This window comes from Carcharodon carcharias (genome assembly GCF_017639515.1).
Source record: "Carcharodon carcharias isolate sCarCar2 chromosome 37 unlocalized genomic scaffold, sCarCar2.pri SUPER_37_unloc_10, whole genome shotgun sequence".
Lineage (NCBI taxonomy): Eukaryota > Metazoa > Chordata > Chondrichthyes > Lamniformes > Lamnidae > Carcharodon > Carcharodon carcharias.
The window spans coordinates 139,447-156,221 of record NW_024470759.1 but is presented as its reverse complement, the minus strand read 5'-3'; the positions used below and the strand labels follow the sequence as shown (position 1 = coordinate 156,221).

At 52.3% G+C, this 16,775-nt stretch overlaps 1 protein-coding gene across 1 annotated transcript in view; it reads left to right on the top strand.

Moving 5' to 3' along the window:
* Positions 1 to 16,775, top strand: part of LOC121274666 (alpha-actinin-2) — a 179,480-nt gene that overhangs the window by 87,245 nt on the left and 75,460 nt on the right. Inside the window, exon 15 of the mRNA XM_041181958.1 lies at positions 7,498 to 7,680. Within this exon, the coding sequence (XP_041037892.1) occupies positions 7,498 to 7,680 (183 nt within the window). The remainder of the gene's footprint in view (positions 1 to 7,497; positions 7,681 to 16,775) is intronic.

The following is a 16,775-nucleotide window of genomic DNA, read 5'->3' as shown; positions in this document are numbered from 1 at the left end:
TCCTCCAGCCCCTACAACCCTCCCTATCTCTGTAACCTCCTCCAGCCCCTACAACCCGCCCTATCTCTGTGACCTCCTCCAGCCCCGTCACCCCATCCCTATCTCTGTAACCTCCTCCAGCCCCTGCGATACTCCCCATCCCTGTAACCTCCTCCAGCCCCTACAACCATCCCTATCTCTGTAACCTCCTCCAGACCCTACAACCCTTCCTATCTCTGTAAACTCCTCCAGCCCCTACAACCCTCCCTATCTCTGTTACCTCCTCCAGGCCCTACAACCCTATGTCTGTAACCTCCTCCAGCCCCGACACCCCTTCCTATCTCTGTAACCTCCTCCAGCCCCTACAACCCTCCCTATCTCTGTAACCTCTTCCAGCCCCTACAACCCTCCCTATCTCTGTAACCTCTTCCAGCCCCTACAACCCTCCCCATCTATGTAACCTCCACCAGCTCCTACAACCCTCCCTATCTCTGTAACCTCTTCCAGCCCCTACAACCCTCCCTATCTCTGTAACCCCCTCCAGCCCCTACAACCCTCCCTATCTCTGTAACCTCTTCCAGCCCCTACGACCCTCCCCATCTCTGTAACCTCCTTCAACCCCTACAACCCTCCCTATCTCTGTAACCTCCTCCGGCCCCTACAACCCACCCTATCTCTGTAACCTCTTCCAGCCCCTACAACACTCCCTATCTCTGTAACCTCCTCCAGCCCCTACAACCCTCCCTATCTCTGTAACCCCCTCCAGCCCCTACAACCCTCCCTATCTCTGTAACCTCTTCCAGCCCCTACGACCCTCCCCATCTCTGTAACCTCCTTCAACCCCTACAACCCTCCCTATCTCTGTAACCTCCTCCAGCCCCTACAACCCACCCTATCTCTGTAACCTCTTCCAGCCCCTACAACACTCCCTATCTCTGTAACCTCTTCCAGCCCCTACAACCCTCCCTATCTCTGTAACGTCTTCCAGCCCCTACAACCCTCCCTATCTATGTAACCTCCTCCAGCCACTACAACCCTCCTTATCTCTGTAACCTCCTCCAGCCCCTACAACCCTCCCTATCTCTGTAACTTCCTCCAAACCCTACAACCCTCCCTATTTCTGTAACCTCTTCCAGCCCCTGCGATACTCCCCATCCCTGTAACCTCCTCCAGCCCCTACAACCCTCCCTATCTCTGTAACCTCCTCCAGACCCTACAACCCTTCCTATCTCTGTAACCTCCTCCAGCCCCTACAACCCTCCCTATCTTTGTAACCTCCTCCAGCCCCTACAACCCTCCCAATCTCTGTAACCTCCTCCAGCCCCTACAACCCTCCCTATCTCTGTAACCTCCTCCAGCCCCGTCACCCCATCCCTATCTCTGTTACCTCCTCGAGCCCCTACAACCCTCCCTATCTCTGTAACCTCCTCCAGCCCTGACACCCCTCCCTATCTCTGTAACCTCCTCCAGCCCCTGCGATACTCCCCATCCCTGTAACCTCCTCCAGCCCCTACAACCATCCCTATCTCTGTAACCTCCTCCAGACCCTACAACCCTTCCTATCTCTGTAACCTCCTCCAGCCCCTACAACCCTCCCTATCTCTGTAACCTCCTCCAGCCCCTACAACCCTCCCTATCTCTGTAACCTCCTCCAGCCCCTACAACCCTCCCTATCTCTGTAACCTCCTCCAGCCCCTACAACCCGCCCTATCTCTGTGACCTCCTCCAGCCCCGTCACCCCATCCCTATCTCTGTAACCTCCTCCAGCCCCTGCGATACTCCCCATCCCTGTAACCTCCTCCAGCCCCTACAACCATCCCTATCTCTGTAACCTCCTCCAGACCCTACAACCCTTCCTATCTCTGTATACTCCTCCAGCCCCTACAACCCTCCCTATCTCTGTTACCTCCTCCAGGCCCTACAACCCTATGTCTGTAACCTCCTCCAGCCCCGACACCCCTTCCTATCTCTGTAACCTCCTCCAGCCCCTACAACCCTCCCTATCTCTGTAACCTCTTCCAGCCCCTACAACACTCCCTATCTCTGTAACCACTTCCAGCCCCTACAACCCTCCCTATCTCTGTAACCTCCTCCAGCCCTGACACCCCTTCCTATCTCTGTAACCTCCTCCAGCCCCGACACCCCTCCCTTTCTCTGTAACCACCTCCAGCCCCTACAACCCTCCCTATCTCTGTAACCTCTTCCAGCCCCTACAACCCTCCCTATCTATGTAACCTCCACCAGCTCCTACAACCCTCCCTATCTCCGTAACGTCTTCCCGCCCCTACAACCCTCCCCATCTCTGTAACCTCCTCCAGCCACTACAACCCTCCTTATCTCTGTAACCTCTTCCAGCCCCTACAACACTCCCTATCTCTGTAACCACTTCCAGCCCCTACAACCCTCCCTATCTCTGTAACCTCCTCCAGCCCTGACACCCCTTCCTATCTCTGTAACCTCCTCCAGCCCCAACACCCATTCCTATCTCTGTAACCTCCTCCAGCCCCTACAACCCCTCCCTATCACCGTAATCTCCTCCAGCCCCTACACCCCTCCCTATCTATGTAATCTCCTGCAGCCCCTACACCCCTCCCTATCTCTGTAACCTCTTCCAGCCCCTACAACCCTCCCTATCTCTGTAACCTCCTCCAGTCACTACAACCCTCCCTATCTCTGTAACCTCCTCCAGCCCCTACACCCCTCCCTATCTCTGTAACCTCCTCCAGCCCCTACACCCCTCCCTATCTCTGTAACCTCCTCCAGCCCCTACAACCCTCCCTATCTCTGTAACCTCCTCCAGCCCCTACATCCCTCCCTATCTCTGTAACCTCCTCCAGCCCCTACACCCCTCCCTATCTCTGTAACCTCCTCCAGCCCCTACACCCCTCCCTATCTCTGTAACCTCCTCCAGCCCCTACACCCCTCCCTATCTCTGTAACCTCCTCCAGCCCCTACAACCCTCCCTATCTCTGTAACCTCATCCAGCCCCTACAATCCTCCCTATCTCTGTAACGTTTTCCAGCCCCTACAACCCTCCCCATCTCTGTAACCTCCTCCAGCCACTACAACCCTCCATATCTCTGTAACCTCCTCCAGCCCCTACAACCCTCCCTATCTCTGTAACTTCCTCCAAACCCTACAACCCTCCCTATCTCTGTAACTTCCTCCAGCCCCTGCGATACTCCCCATCCCTGTAACCTCCTCCAGCCCCTACAACCGTCCCTATCTCTGTAACCTCCTCCAGACCCTACAACCCTTCCTATCTCTGTAACCTCCTCCAGCCCCTACAACCCTCCCTATCTTTTTAACCTTCTCCAGCCCCTACAACCCTCCCTATCTCTGTAACCTCCTCCAGCCCCTACGACCCTCCCTATCTCTGTAACCTCCTCCAGCCCCGTCACCCCATCCCTATCTCTGTTACCTCCTCGAGCCCCTACAACCCTCCCTATCTCTGTAACCTCCTCCAGCCCTGACACCCCTCCCTATCTCTGTAACCTCCTCCAGCCCCTGCGATACTCCCCATCCCTGTAACCTCCTCCAGCCCCTACAACCATCCCTATCTCTGTAACCTCCTCCAGACCCTACAACCCTTCCTATCTCTGTAACCTCCTCCAGCCCCTACAACCCTCGCTATCTCTGTAACCTCCTCCAGCCCCTACAACCCTCCCTATCTCTGTAACCTCCTCCAGCCCTTACAACCCGCCCTATCTCTGTGACCTCCTCCAGCCCCGTCACCCCATCCCTATCTCTGTAACCTCCTCCAGCCCCTGCGATACTCCCCATCCCTGTAACCTCCTCCAGCCCCTACAACCATCCCTATCTCTGTAACCTCCTCCAGACCCTACAACCCTTCCTATCTCTGTAACCTCCTCCAGCCCCTACAACCCTCCCTATCTCTGTAACCTCCTCCAGCTCCGACACCCCTTCCTTTCTCTGTAACCTCCTCCAGCCCCTACACCCCTTCCTCTCTCTGTAACCTCCTCCAGCCCCTACACCCCTTCCTCTCTCTGTAGCTTCTTCCAGCCCCTCCAACTCTCTCTATCTCTGTAACCTCCTCCAGCCCCTACAACCCCCCCTATCTCTGTTTCTAAGATATATTCTCAGCTTTGGAATTCCCTTTGTGCATCTCTCTATTTCTCTCTCTCTCCCCGGTGTTCAAAAAACATTCTCAATGTACACCCTTTTGACCTGGCTTTCTGTGAACTCTGCTCGCCTTCTCCATGGGTGGGTATGTGTTGGATCATTCACTCCCTATGGATCATCCCTCATGTTGCAGTGGAACTCTCTGCAATCTATCTCCTTAAAGAGATAGCTGGCATTTGTTGTTGTTTATGAAGTTGTGGCTATATTAATAGGGGTACAGAGTGCAAGCGCACGGAGGTTATGTTGAGACTGTATAAAACACTAATTTGCCCTCAGCTGGAGTACTGTGTCCAGTTATGGGTGCCACACTTTAGGAAAGATGTGAAAGCATTGGAGAGACCATGGGAAGGATTCACGAGACTGGTTCCAGGGATGAGGAACTTCAGAGACGTGGGTAGATTAGGACTGTTTTCCCCGGAGAAGTGATGGCCAAGAGGAGATTTAATGGGGGTGTTCAAGATCATGAGGGGTCTGGACAGAGCCGATGGGGAGAAACTGGTCCCACTGGTGGAAGGACCGAGAACCAGAAGGGACAGATTGAAGACGATTGCCAAAAGAAGCCAATGTGACATGAGGAGAAAGTTTTTCACGCAGCGAGTGCTTAGGGTCTGGAGTGCACTGCCTGAGACTGTGGTGGAAAGTGCTGTCTAAGGAGCCTTGGTGAGTTGCTGCAGTGCATCTTGTAGATGGTACACTCACCGCTGCTACTGTGCGTCGGTGGTGGAGGGAGTGAATGTTTGTGGATGTGGTGCCAATCAAGCGGGGCTGCTTTGTCCTGGACAGTGTCCAGCTTCTTGAGTGTTGTGGGAGCTGCACTCATCCAGGCAAGTGGAGAGTATTCCATCCCACTCCTGACTCGTGCCTTGTAGATGGTGGACAGGCTTTGGGGAGTCTGTTACCACTCTAACTATCATTACCCTGATAGTCTATCCCAAAATGTTATAATCCAATCCCTTCCTCCCCAAAATCAATTTGTTTGCTCTCTGTGATGTCTTTACGAACAAAATTTGCACATAAGAATTAGAAGGAAGGGTAGGCCATTCAGCCCCTTGAGCCTGCTCCACCATTTAATAAGGTCATGGCTGATCTGATAGTGACCTGAAATCTGCATCCCACCTACGGCCAATAACCTATCACCCCCTTGCTTACCAAGAATCTATCCACCTCTGCCTCAAATATATTCAAACACTCTGCTTCCTCCACATTTTCAGGGAGAGAGTTCCAGAGACTCACGACCCTCTGAGAGAAAACATTTCTCCTCATCTCTGTTTTAAATAAGCGACCCCTTATTTTTAAACAGTGACCCCTAGTTCAAGATTCTTCCACAAGAGGAAACTTCCTCTCCACATCCACCCTGTCAAGACCCCTCAAGGTCTTGTATGTTTCAATCAAGTCGCCTTTTACTCTTCTAAACTCCAGTGTATACAAGCCTAACCTGTCCACCCTTTGCTCCTAAGACAGCCCACCCATTCCTGGTATTAGTTTAATAAACCTTCTCTGAGCTGCTTCTGACACATTTACATTCTTCCTTAAATAAGGAGACCAATACTGTACACAATACTCCAGATGTGGTCTCACCAGTGTCCTGTACAACTGAAGTGTAACCTCCCTACTTTTGTATTCAATTCCCCCTCACAATAGACGATAACATTCTATTAACTTTCCTAATTACCTGCTGTACCTGTATACTAACCTTTTGTTATTCATGCACTAGGACACCCAGATCCCTCTGAATCTCAGAGCTCCTCAATCTCTCACCATTTAGATAATATGCTTCTTTTTTATTCTTCCTGCCAAAATGGACAATGTCACATTTTCCTACATTGTAATCCATTTGCCAGATATTTGCCCACTGACTTACTGTTCTCTATGTCACTTTGTAGCCTCTTTATGTCCTCTTCACAACTTACTTTCCTACCTATTTTTATGTTGTCAGCAAATTTAGCCACCATCCCATCCATCCCTTCACCCGTCATTTGTATAAATTGTAAACAGTTGAGGCCCCAGCACTGATCACCGTGGCACAGCACTCGTCACATCCTGCCAACTAGAAAGAGACCCATTTATGCCTACTCTCTGCTTCCTGTTAGCTTCTATCCATGTTACCCCCTATATGTTACCCCCTACACCACGAGCTTTTATTTTCTGCAATAACCTTTGATGTGGCACTTTGTCAAATGCCTTCTAGAAATCTAAGTACAGCACATCCACCGGTTCCCCTTTATCCACAGCACGTATAACTTCCTCAAAGGACTCCTATAAGTTGGTCAAACATAATTTCCCTTTCACAAAGCCATGTTGATTCTGCCTGATGACCTTGAGTTTATCCAGGCGCCCTGCTATAACTTCTTTAATAATAGCTTCGAACATTTTCCCAACGACAGCTCCAATATTGTCTATGTATTTCTGAATAAAAGAAACATGCTGTCGAAGCTTTTTGTCTTGCACTCATCAGGACAGATGCAAGAATACCAAATTTCAAAGGGAACAACAATTTATACTGCAAGAGAAAAGGGTGCTGATTAGCTGGCAAGTTGGCTCTGATTGGTCGAGGTGTTGCCATGGAGAATGTATCAGAGAACTATTGCCCCCCACCCTTTTAATTCAAAAAAGGACACAATGCCTGGACATGTTCCTTTTGCCTACAGAGGACAGGGCCCTTTGTGTGAAAACCTGTAGCTTCTAGCACGTGTAAGTGAGCTACATTGCAAGCCCAACTGATAATCTTAAATTGGTTGTTAGTGCAATTATTAGCACACTTGAGATTATTCAGCAAGTGCTGTCCAATCGTGGAATCACGTCCGACGTTAGACATGATGTCCAGAGTTTTGTAAAAACGGGCTGTTTGGGTGCGATTGGTACTCTGCCTGTTGTGAGCAGCTGAAGAGACGTGGTGCTTGATATGACCCCCCCCACCCCCCTCCCCCCCAGTCGCTGGAGCGTGTGACCTACGTACCTGGCATCGCACAGAAATTCGTGTACCCCGTGAGCCAGTTGTGCGGTAGGCAGAACATCTTTTCGGCTTGACGGCAGCATCCTGTTGTTGGAGAAGAGCACTCGTGTTTCCAGAGTGTGTAGCACCAGCATGAAAAGGCCTGCTTCACCTGCTGCTCAAAGGTTTGAGATACTTTGCCTTTCCGGGGTAGACTGGGCACTTTCCCGGACCGAGCGTGGTGGCCGTGGGCCCGTTGGTGGGTTTGCGCGGTTACACAGCGCCAACTGGTCAGACGGGGGTGGCCATTTTGATTGCAGGGCATTGGTTACTGGGTGGGACTATACCATCTGACTGCTCTTCTGAGGGGCTAGCACAGAGGGGATAGCCTGAGTGCCTTCCTCCTGCCCTGTATGACTCTCTGCTGTGCTTCCTTCCGGCAGAGTCTGATCACAGCCCACGAGCAGTTCAAAGCCACGCTGCCAGAGGCCGACAAGGAGAGAATGGCCATCCTCGGAATCCAGAACGAGATCACCAAAATCGCCCAGACCTACGGGATCAAACTGTCTGGGATCAACCCCTACACTAACCTGAACGCCCAGGAAATCGCCGGCAAATGGGACAAGGTGGGTCACTGGCTGGGGAGATCAGAGCTCAGCACGTTCAACATCAAACCACAGAGGGAGAGCGGGGCAGAGGGTTTTACACAGGGAGAAGGAAGGGGGGCAGCGGGGAGAGCCGGGGCAGTGGGATTAGTTTGGGATTGATACACGGCTATGGGGAGAGAGCCGGGGCAGTGGGATTAGTTTGGGGATTGATACAGGGCTATGGGGAGAGAGTGGGACAGTGTGATTAGTTTGGGGATTGATACAGGGCTATGGGGAGAGAGTGGGACAGTGAGATTAGTTTGGGATTGATACAGGGCTATGGGGAGAGAGTGGGACAGTGTGATTAGTTTGGGGATTGATACAGGGCTATGGGGAGAGAGTGGGACAGTGAGATTAGTTTGGGGATTGATACAGGGCTATGGGGAGAGAGTGGGGCAGTGGGATTAGTTTGGGGATTGATACAGGGCTATGGGGAGGGAGCAGGACAGTGGGTTTAGTTTGGGGATTGATACAGGGCTATGGGGAGGGAGCGGGACAGTGAGATTAGTTTGGGATTGATACAGGGCTATGAGGAGAGAGTGGGACAGTGGGTTTAGTTTGGGGATTGATACAGGGCTATGGGGAGAGAGCGGGGCAGTGGGTATAGTTTGGGGATTGATACAGGGCTATGGGGAGAGCCGGGGCAGTGGGTTTAGTTTGGGGATTGATACAGGGCTATGGGGAGGGAGCGGGACAGTGAGATTAGTTTGGGATTGATAGAGGGCTATGGGGAGAGAGCGGGACAGTGGGATTAGTTTGGGATTGAAACAGGGCTATGGGGAGAGCCGGGGCAGTGGGTTTAGTTTGGGGATTGATACAGGGCTATGGGGAGAGCTGGGGCAGTGGGTTTAGTTTGGGATTGATACAGGGCTATGGGGAGAGAGTGGGACAGTGGGTTTAGTTTGGGATTGATACAGGGCTATGGGGAGGGAGCGGGACAGTGAGATTAGTTTGGGATTGATACTGGGCTATGGGGAGAGAGCGGGGCAGTGGGATTAGTTTGGGATTGATACTGGGCTATGGGGAGAGCTGGGGCAGTGGGTTTAGTTTGGGGATTGATACAGGACTATGGGGAGAGAGCGGGACAGTGGGATTAGCTTGGGATTGATACAGGGCTATGGGGAGAGAGCGGGGCAGTGGGATTAGTTTGGGGATTGATACAGGGCTATGGGGAGGGAGCGGGACAGTGGGATTAGTTTGGGATTGATACAAGGCTATGGGGAGAGAGTGGGACAGTGGGATTAGTTTGAGGATTGATACAGGGCTATGGGAGAGAGCGGGGAAGTGGGATTAGTTTGGGGATTGATACAGGGCTATGGGGAGAGAGTAGGGCAGTGGGATTAGTTTGTGATTGATACAAGGCTATGGGGAGAGAGTGGGAAAGTGGGATTAGTTTGAGGATTGATACAGGGCTATGGGAGAGAGCGGGGCAGTGGGATTAGTTTGGGGATTGATACAGGGCTATGGGGAGAGACTGGGACAGTGGGATTAGTTTGGGGATTGATACAGGGCTATGGGGAGAGAGTGGGACAGTGGGATTAGTTTGTGATTGATACAGGGCTATGGGGAGAGAGTGGGACAGTGGGATTAGTTTATGATTGATACAAGGCTATGGGAAGAGAGTGGGACAGTGGGTTTAGTTTGGGGATTGATAAAAGGCTATGGGGAGGGAGTGGGACAGTGGGATTAGTTTGGGGATTGATACAGGGCTATGGGGAGGGAGCGGGGCAGTGGGTTTAGTTTGAGGATTGATACAGGGCTATGGGGAGAGAGCGGGGCAGTGGGATTAGTTTGGGGATTGATACAAGGCTATGGGGAGAGAGTGGGGCAGTGGGATTAGTTTGGGATTGATACAGGGCTATGGGGAGAGAGTGGGACAGTGTGATTAGTTTGGGGATTGATACAGGGCTGTGGGGAGAGAGCGGGGCAGTGGGATTAGTTTGGGGAATGATACAAGGCTATGGGGAGAGAGTGGGGCAGTGGGATTAGTTTGGGATTGATACAGGGCTATGGGGAGAGAGTGGGGCGGTGGGATTAGTTTGGGGATTGATACAAGGCTATGGAGAGAGAGTGGGACAGTGGGATTAGTTTGGGGATTGATACAGGGCTATGGGGAGAGAGTGGGACAGTGGCATTAGTTTGGGGATTGATACAGGGCTATGGGGAGTGAGTGGGACAGTGGGATTAGTTTGGGGATTGATACAGGGCTATGGGGAGGGAGCGGGACAGTGGGATTAGTTTGGGATTGATACAGGGCTATGGGGAGAGAGTGGGGCAGTGGGATTAGTTTGGGATTGATACAGGGCTATGGGGAGGGAGCAGGACAGTGGGATTAGTTTGGGATTGATAGAGGGCTATGGGGAGAGAGCGGGACAGTGGGATTAGTTTGGGATTGATACAGGGCTATGGGGAGAGCCGGGGCAGTGGGTTTAGTTTGGGGATTGATACAGGGCTATGGGGAGAGCTGGGGCAGTGGGTTTAGTTTGGGGATTGATACAGGGCTATGGGGAGAGAGTGGGACAGTGGGTTTAGTTTGGGGATTGATACAAGGCTATGGGGAGAGAGTGGGACAGTGGGATTAGTTTGGGATTGATACAGGGCTATGGGGAGAGAGTGGGGCAGTGGGATTAGTTTGGGGATTGATACAGGGCTATGGGGAGGGAGCGGGACAGTGAGATTAGTTTGGGATTGATACAGGGCTATGGGGAGAGAGCGGGGCAGTGGGATTAGTTTGGGATTGATACAGGGCTATGGGGAGAGCCGGGGCAGTGGGTTTAGTTTGGGGATTGATACAGGGCTATGGGGAGAGCCGGGGCAGTGGGTTTAGTTTGGGGATTGATACAGGACTATGGGGAGAGAGCGGGACAGTGGGATTAGCTTGGGATTGATACAGGGCTATGGGGAGGGAGCGGGACAGTGGGATTAGTTTGGGGATTGATACAGGGCTATGGGGAGAGAGCGGGGCAGTGGGATTAGTTTGGGGATTGATAGAGGGCTATGGGGAGGGAGCGGGACAGTGGGATTAGTTTGGGATTGATACAAGGCTATGGGGAGAGAGTGGGACAGTGGGATTAGTTTGAGGATTGATACAGGGCTATGGGAGAGAGCGGGGAAGTGGGATTAGTTTGGGGATTGATACAGGGCTATGGGGAGAGAGTAGGGCAGTGGGATTAGTTTGTGATTGATACAAGGCTATGGGGAGAGAGTGGGAAAGTGGGATTAGTTTGAGGATTGATACAGGGCTATGGGAGAGAGCGGGGCAGTGGGATTAGTTTGGGGATTGATACAGGGCTATGGGGAGAGACTGGGACAGTGGGATTAGTTTGGGGATTGATACAGGGCTATGGGGAGAGAGTGGGGCAGTGGGATTAGTTTGTGATTGATACAGGGCTATGGGGAGAGAGTGGGACAGTGGGATTAGTTTGTGATTGATACAGGGCTATGGGGAGAGAGTGGGACAGTGGGATTAGTTTATGATTGATACAGGGCTATGGGGAGAGAGCGGGGCAGTGGGATTAGTTTGGGGATTGATACAGGTCTATGGGAAGAGAGTGGGACAGTGGGTTTAGTTTGGGGATTGATACAAGGCTATGGGGAGGGAGTGGGACAGTGGGATTAGTTTGGGGATTGATACAGGGCTATGGGGAGGGAGCGGGGCAGTGGGTTTAGTTTGAGGATTGATACAGGGCTATGGGGAGAGAGCGGGGCAGTGGGATTAGTTTGGGGATTGATACAAGGCTATGGGGAGAGAGTGGGGCAGTGGGATTAGTTTGGGATTGATACAGGGCTATGGGGAGAGAGTGGGACAGTGGGATTAGTTTGGGGATTGATACAAGGCTATGGGGAGAGAGTGGGGCAGTGGGATTAGTTTGGGATTGATACAGGGCTATGGGGAGAGAGTGGGACAGTGTGATTAGTTTGGGGATTGATACAGGGCAATGGGGAGGGAGCGGGACAGTGGGATTAGTTTGGGGATTGATACAGGGCTGTGGGGAGAGAGCGGGGCAGTGGGATTAGTTTGGGGAATGATACAAGGCTATGGGGAGAGAGTGGGGCAGTGGGATTAGTTTGGGATTGATACAGGGCTATGGGGAGAGAGTGGGGCGGTGGGATTAGTTTGGGGATTGATACAAGGCTATGGAGAGAGAGTGGGACAGTGGGATTAGTTTGGGGATTGATACAGGGCTATGGGGAGAGAGTGGGACAGTGGCATTAGTTTGGGGATTGATACAGGGCTATGGGGAGTGAGTGGGACAGTGGGATTAGTTTGGGGATTGATACAGGGCTATGGGGAGGGAGCGGGACAGTGGGATTAGTTTGGGATTGATACAGGGCTATGGGGAGGGAGCAGGACAGTGGGATTAGTTTGGGGATTGATACAGGGCTATGGGGAGAGAGCGGTGCAGTGGGATTAGTTTGGGGATTGATACAGGGCTATGGGGAGAGAGCGGGGCAGTGGGATTAGTTTGGGATTGATACAGGGCTATGGGGAGAGAGCGGGGCAGTGGGATTAGTTTGGGGATTGATACAGGGCTATGGGGAGAGAGTGGGACAGTGGGATTAGTTTGGGATTGATACAGGGCTATGGGGAGGGAGCAGGACAGTGGGATTAGTTTGGGGATTGATACAGGGCTATGGGGAGAGAGTGGGACAATGGGATTAGTTTGAGGATTGATACAGGGCTATGGGGAGGGAGCGGGACAGTGGGATTAGTTTGGGATTGATACAGGGCTATGGGGAGAGAGTGGGACAGTGGGATTAGTTTGGGGATTGATACTGGGCTATGGGGAGGGAGCGGGACAGTGGGATTAGTTTGGGATTGATACAGAGCTATGGGGAGAGAGTGGGACAGTGGGATTAGTTTGGGGATTGATACTGGGCTATGGGGAGGGAGCGGGACAGTGGGATTAGTTTGGGATTGATACAGGGCTATGGGGAGAGAGTGGGGCAGTGGGATTAGTTTGGGATTGATACAGGGCTATGGGGAGAGAGCGGGAGAGTGGGATTAGTTTGGGATTGATACAGGGCTATAGGGAGAGAGCGGGGCAGTGGGATAAGTTTGGGATTGATACAGGGCTATGGGGAGAGAGTGGGACAGTGGGATTAGTTTGGGGATTGATACAGGGCTATGGGGAGGGAGTGGGACAGTGGGATTAGTTTGGGGATTGATACAGGGCTATGGGGAGGGAGTGGGACAGTGGGATTAGTTTGGGGATTGATACAGGGCTATGGGGAGAGAGTGGGACAGTGGGATTAGTTTGGGATTGATACAGGGCAATGGGGAGGAAGCGGGACAGTGGGTTTAGTTTGCGATTGATACAGGGCAATGGGGAGAGAGGGGGGCAGTGGGATTAGTTTGGGATTGATACAGGGCTATGGGGAGGGAGCGGGACAGTGGGATTAGTTTGGGGATTGATACAGGGCTATGGGGAGAGAGTGGGACAGTGGGATTAGTTTGGGATTAATACAGGGCTATGGGGAGAGAGTAGGACAGTGGGATTAATTGGGGATTGATACAGGGTTATGGGGAGAGAGTGGGACAATGGGATTAGTTTGGGATTGATACAGGGCTATGGGGAGGGAGCGGGACAGTGGGATTAGTTTGGGATTGATACAGGGCTATGGGAGAGAGTGGGACAGTGGGATTAGTTTGGGGATTGCTACAGGGCTATGGGGAGGGAGTGGGACAGTAGGATTAGTTTGGGGATTGATACAGGGCTATGAGGAGAGAGTGGGGCAGTGGGATTAGTTTGGGGATTGATACAGGGCTATGGGGAGGGAGTGGGACAGTGGGATTAGTTTGGGGATTGATACAGGGCTATGAGGAGAGAGCGGGGCAGTGGGATTAGTTTGGTGATTGATACAGGGCTATGGAGAGAGAGTGGGACAGTGGGATTAGTTTGGGATTGATACAGGGCTATGGGGAGAGAGTGGGACAGTGGGATTAGTTTGGGATTGATACAGGGCTATGGGGAGAGCCGGGGCAGTGGGATTAGTTTGGGGATTGATACAGGGCTATGGGGAGAGAGTGGGACAGTGGGATTAGTTTGTGATTGATACAAGGCTATGGGGAGAGAGTGGGACAGTGGGTTTAGTTTGGGGATTGATACAAGGCTATGGGGAGGGAGTGGGACAGTGGGTTTAGTTTGGGGATTGATACAGGGCTATGGGGAGGGAGCGGGGCAGTGGGTTTAGTTTGAGGATTGATACAGGGCTATGGGGAGAGAGCGGGGCAGTGGGATTAGTTTGGGGATTGATACAAGGCTATGGGGAGAGAGTTGGGCAGTGGGATTAGTTTGGGATTGATACAGGGCTATGGGGAGAGAGTGGGACAGTGTGATTAGTTTGGGGATTGATACAGGGCTATGGGGAGAGAGCGGGGCAGTGGGATTAGTTTGGGGATTGATACAGGGCTATGGGGAGAGAGTGGGACAATGGGATTAGTTTGAGGATTGATACAGGGCTATGGGGAGAGAGTGGGACAATGGGATTAGTTTGGGATTGATACAGAGCTATGGGGAGAGAGTGGGACAGTGGGATTAGTTTGGGGATTGATACTGGGCTATGGGGAGGGAGCGGGACAGTGGGATTAGTTTGGGATTGATACAGAGCTATGGGGAGAGAGTGGGGCAGTGGGATTAGTTTGGGGATTGCTACAGGGCTATGGGGAGAGAGTGGGGCAGTGGGATTAGTTTGGGGATTGATACAGGGCTATGGGGAGAGAGTGGGGCAGTGGGATTAGTTTCGGATTGATACAGGGCTATGGGGAGGGAGTGGGACAGTGGGATTAGTTTGGGGATTGATACAGGGCTATGGGGAGGGAGCGGGACAGTGGGATTAGTTTGGGAATTGATACAGGGCTATGGGGAGAGAGTGGGACAGTGGGATTAGTTTGGGATTGATACAGGGCAATGGGGAGGAAGCAGGACAGTGGGTTTAGTTTGGGGATTGATACAGGGCTATGGGGAGAGAGTGGGACAGTGGGATTAGTTTGGGGATTGATACATTGCTATGGGGAGGGAGCGGGACAGTGTGATTAGTTTGGGATTGATACAGGGCAATGGGGAGGAAGCGGGACAATGGGTTTAGTTTGGGGATTGATACAGGGCTATGGGGAGAGAGTGGGACAGTGGGTTTAGTTTGCGATTGATATAGGGCTATGGGGAGGGAGCGGGACAGTGGGATTAGTTTGGGGATTGATACAGGGCTATGGGGAGAGAGTGGGACAGTGGGATTAGTTTGGGATTAATACAGGGCTATGGGGAGAGAGTAGGACAGTGGGATTAATTGGGGATTGATACAGGGTTATGGGGAGAGAGTGGGACAATGGGATTAGTTTGGGATTGATACAGGGCTATGGGGAGAGAGTGGGACAGTGGGATTAGTTTGGGATTGATACAGGGCTATGGGGAGGGAGTGGGACAGTAGGATTAGTTTGGGGATTGATACAGGGCTATGAGGAGAGAGCGGGGCAGTGGGATTAGTTTGGGGATTGATACAGGGCTATGGGGAGGGAGTGGGACAGTGGGATTAGTTTGGGGATTGATACAGGGCTATGAGGAGAGAGCGGGGCAGTGGGATTAGTTTGGTGATTGATACAGGGCTATGGAGAGAGAGTGGGACAGTGGGATTAGTTTGGGATTGATACAGGGCTATGGGGAGAGAGTGGGACAGTGGGAGTAGTTTGGGATTGATACAGGGCTATGGGGAGAGAGTGGGGCGGTGGGATTAGTTTGGGGATTGATACAGGGCTATGGGGAGAGAGTGGGACAGTGGGATTAGTTTGGGGATTGATACAGGGCTATGGGGAGAGAGTGGGACAGTGGCATTAGTTTGGGGATTGATACAGGGCTATGGGGAGTGAGTGGGACAGTGGGATTAGTTTGGGGATTGATACAGGGCTATGGGGAGGGAGCGGGACAGTGGGATTAGTTTGGGATTGATACAGGGCTATGGGGAGGGAGCGGGACAGTGGGATTAGTTTGGGATTGATACAGGGCTATGGGGAGGGAGCAGGACAGTGGGATTAGTTTGGGGATTGATACAGGGCTATGGGGAGGGAGCAGGACAGTGGGATTAGTTTGGGGATTGATACAGGGCTATGGGGAGAGAGTGGGACAGTGTGATTAGTTTGGGGATTGATACAGGGCTATGGGGAGAGAGTGGGGCAGTGGGATTAGTTTGGGGATTGATACAGGGCTATGGGGAGAGAGTGGGACAGTGGGATTAGTTTGGGGATCGATACTGGGCTATAGGGAGGGAGCGGGGCAGTGGGATTAGTTTGGGATTGATACAGGGCTATGGGGAGAGAGCGGGACAGTGGGATTAGTTTAGGATTGATACAGGGCTATGGGGAGAGAGTGGGACAGTGGGATTAGTTTGGGATCGATACAGGGCTATGGGGAGAGAGCGGGACAGTGGGATTGGGTTGGGGATTGATACAGGGCTATGGGGAGGGAGCAGGACAGTGGGATTAGTTTGGGATTGATGCTGGGCTATGGGGAGGGAGCAGGACAGTGGGATTAGTTTGGGATTGATACAGGGCTAGGGGGAGAGAGTGGGACAGTGGGATTAGTTTGGGATTGATACAGGGCTATGGGGAGGGAGCGGGACAATGGGATTAGTTTGAGGATTGATACAGGGCTATGGGGAGGGAGTGGGACAGTGGGATTAGTTTGGGGATTGATACTGGGCTATAGGGAGGGAGTGGGACAGTGGGATTAGTTTGGGATTGATACAGGGCTATGGGGAGGGAGCGGGACAATGGGATTAGTTTGAGGATTGATACAGGGCTATGGGGAGGGAGTGGGACAGTGGGATTAGTTTGGGGATTGATACTGGGCTATAGGGAGGGAGCGGGACAGTGGGATTAGTTTGGGATTGATACAGAGCTATGGGGAGAGAGTGGGGCAGTGAGATTAGTTTGGGGATTGATACAGGGCTATGGGGAGGGAGTGGGACAGTGGGATTAGTTTCGGATTGATACAGGGCTATGGGGAGAGAGTGGGACAGTGGGATTAGTTTGGGGATTGATACAGGGCTATGGGGAGAGAGCGGGACTGTGGGATTAGTTT